The 3,125-nt window shown below is 39.1% G+C and overlaps 1 protein-coding gene across 4 annotated transcripts in view; it reads left to right on the forward strand.

Moving 5' to 3' along the window:
• Positions 1-3,125, forward strand: part of LOC116705102 (equilibrative nucleoside transporter 1) — a 37,477-nt gene that overhangs the window by 23,413 nt on the left and 10,939 nt on the right. For 2 of the 4 annotated variants that reach the window (XM_032540976.1, XM_032540974.1), the window contains exons 2-3: positions 2,268-2,358; positions 2,539-2,620. In XM_032540976.1, the coding sequence (XP_032396867.1) occupies positions 2,330-2,358; positions 2,539-2,620 (111 nt within the window). In that variant the 5' untranslated portion in view covers positions 2,268-2,329. Of the gene's footprint in view, positions 1-1,455; positions 1,710-2,267; positions 2,359-2,538; positions 2,621-3,125 lie in introns of those variants that run through there. The other 2 variants (XM_032540973.1, XM_032540975.1) reach the window with 2 other exon arrangements.

Raw genomic sequence — 3,125 nt, forward strand, 5'->3', positions numbered from 1 at the left:
CATATCAAGCTATAATAAGAAAACAACAACACTATCAACACATTGTTATGATGATGCAGATGCAACTTGCCTTTTATTTTCCCTCCAGCACCGCTGTGAGACAACTCTTTTTTTGAGACATGTTTCACTGTTTGAGCGCCTGCCATTTATTCCGCAGGACGTCCCATGGCTTGTCCTAACCTTTTGCTGGTCCTTTGCGAGTTCAAGGTAAATTCAATTCAGAAAGTCTCTCGTCTCCTTGTTCGCCCACTTCCATCAGGAATTAGCAGACAATACAGGATAAGCTTGCAGGCAGTTTCAACTTATTTTAGCTGTTTAGGTTTAATTACTAATGTTAACTAGCATTTTAGTTAGTAATAATTAGCCTTTATCCTACGCTCTCCGTCTCCGCAAGATTTGGAATGACTCCGATTATTCTTGGCACAGCTACCAGAAGACTTACAACTTTCAGACAGGTTGCTCATGTCTACATCATCAAGCTCCGTTTTAGGCTGTGCAGTACCGCTATGCCCACACTGGAAAAATACTTCTAATAGCCTTCACTGGTCTCCGTTGAAATCAACGGGGTCACATTGTCCATTTCTTTTACAGTCTATGGTCCATCCTTGTTCATGCAAATCCAAATGTTAAATTTCAAGCCAATAGGAATACTTTGAATGGGCAACACCGATTTTGATAATAAACTGCTAAACACGTTACATACTGGATGTTTTAAGGGTCTTAAAAACGTGATGACATTTCCAAAGACAATTTTTCTCAAAAGTTTGAAAGTTGCTTTGTTTACATCCATGTTTACTTGCGAGCAGTATTCTCCTTTTCCTGTGAAACCATTGGCAGGAAAGTGTATCACGTCACCCGTGTGTGTCCATCGTGCATGAGAACAAACAAAACAGAATCCACTAATAATAATATTGGGTCAATCCACAGCCATACTATTTGTCAAAAACTCTGCAGGGTACCTTTTTAAAACGTTTATCAGTCTTTTACAATGGGTGGCCAATTAATCAGTGCATTACTTAGATCTGTTGACTGTTAGTGCTCATGATTGATATATTTACTGAGAACCCCTACTTTGCCTTGTTTGGTTTAGCTTGATTTGAAGCCAAATAGCTCTGTGTTGTTTGGAGAAGGTGTCAGACAGCTATCTGAGCTTGTCTTCCATCAAGTCCAGGGGAGAAGAGGCGAGGGCAGAGGGTAGAGATTGTGTTGTGATGGTAAAGTTAAGAGCAAAATTAAATGACAAGGAGTGATTGGATGTAATGAAAGGGCATTGGGGAAAGTAGGACAAGAAAGTATCAACAGATGTAATAATTTAAGTGTAGAAAACAAACAGCGGATGAAATTAAGTGAGAAATTTGGAGGCAGTAGAAAACATAGGGGGAAATGGAGAAAGAAATTAAGAAGACGTGTGTGTCTTCTAGAAATGTGGGAGTTGACATCTATGCCAAAAAGGATCACACATGCTTGGAATGTAAATGCAAAAGTATGTAGGAAAGGTCTGAGGAGAATAGGGAGTTTCAGGTAAAGGGAAGAGGAGGGATGGTTACTGAGATACAAAGAGGGGCAGGTCCAATGGGCAGCCGACAGTGGGGTGTCGACCTACGTAACCTCTGTATAGTATAAAAAGAAGTAGAAGCAGGCAGAGCTTGTTTGGCCTCTGCTTTAGTTGTGGAGGAAAGAGGAGTCCTTTGTTCCTGTTTGAACTGTAAGTAAGTTTATAAAAGGGTTTTTCTTTAAAGGTTAATAGGCAAAAAATGGTTGTCATGTTTTTGCGTGTATCTACTTTGTAGCACATTTATGAGGAATGCTATGTGAGGTGAAGCATTAGTTTCTGACTGACGTGAAGGTTATCTTGTGAGTTCCACTACTGTTTTGCAACTTTACCAAGAAGTGGCAAGATTTCTTTAAATTATGTTGCTTGCTTGAGTATTTAACCACTCGTTGTTCTTGTAGCTGAGTTACTGCATCTGTGTGACAAAGTTTAAGGTTTTCCACCACTGGTGCTGGCATGCTGCCACTGGATTTGAAGCTGACTTTAAATTCAATCTGACAGTTTTAACTGAATTGGTATATTGTATTATTTACTGTTAAACTACGTTATGCAGCCCATTATTTCATTGCTTTGTTGACCCACACATTGTCTGGCTCATTATAGTATCTAAAAATAGAAAGGTGACATATGGCTGCTGATGATAAAAATGTAGGTGCTGACACACTCTAAATGTTTACCATGTTGGAAATATGTATTTGTTATCTGTGTATTTCAGACCCGGTGCCACCCTGATCAGACCCTAACTGAGCACGTGCCTCTGACTTTGTAACAAGAAACATGACGGCCATCAATGCACCTCGGGACAAGTAAGAGAGAGTCTGTTAAAGTCTAGCAAGAACTTATTAGTGTCAATATGCTGTTTTCAGTTTCTGTTCAATTTTTAGTTCAATTATGTGCAAAATTAGATTTAGATGAGATCCAGTTAATTATTGTTGATATTAAGTTCACTGACTTGATTGATGAACTTCCTTGTGTCCCTTTCCTAGATACAATGCAGTATGGATCATTTTTTTTATCCTGGGCTTGGGAACCCTCTTACCGTGGAATTTCTTCATGACGGCAACAATGGTAAATAAAGCAACATTTTAGGACATTTGTAATCTTCTGAGTATGAGATTAGTTGTATCAAAACGCAGTTAATCTTGGAACATGAGACAGATGGGCGTGAAAGGAAGAGCCTTTTTGGTAGCCGTGTGGTTAGTCATTAGTTAATTAAAAGGTTGGGCTCCACTTAGATAAAAGGTCCTGATTGAGAAAACAGAGATTGTTTGTTTACCTTTCTTTCCCAAACCACCCGGTTTCACTCAGGATGGCTGACCTGACTCCAGCCAGGTGGATTTCCATGGCAGGGGTATAGCCTCTTTAATCCCCAGCCATTCTTTTTGAGCTTTAAGGAGTTAACTTCTTAAAATGTGGAATTTCAATTTCATTATCCTCAAGGAGTTAATTTGGACCCACCCTTTGGTTTTTTTTGTTGAAGCTCAAATAGCTTATAGTATTGTTTGTTTAGACAAAGGGAAGTTGGAATGCCACTTTATGTAATGCGCTTTAAAGCAACACTAGAGAACTTTTT

This window comes from Etheostoma spectabile, chromosome 17 (genome assembly GCF_008692095.1).
Source record: "Etheostoma spectabile isolate EspeVRDwgs_2016 chromosome 17, UIUC_Espe_1.0, whole genome shotgun sequence".
In the NCBI taxonomy this organism is placed as follows: Eukaryota; Metazoa; Chordata; class Actinopteri; order Perciformes; family Percidae; genus Etheostoma; species Etheostoma spectabile.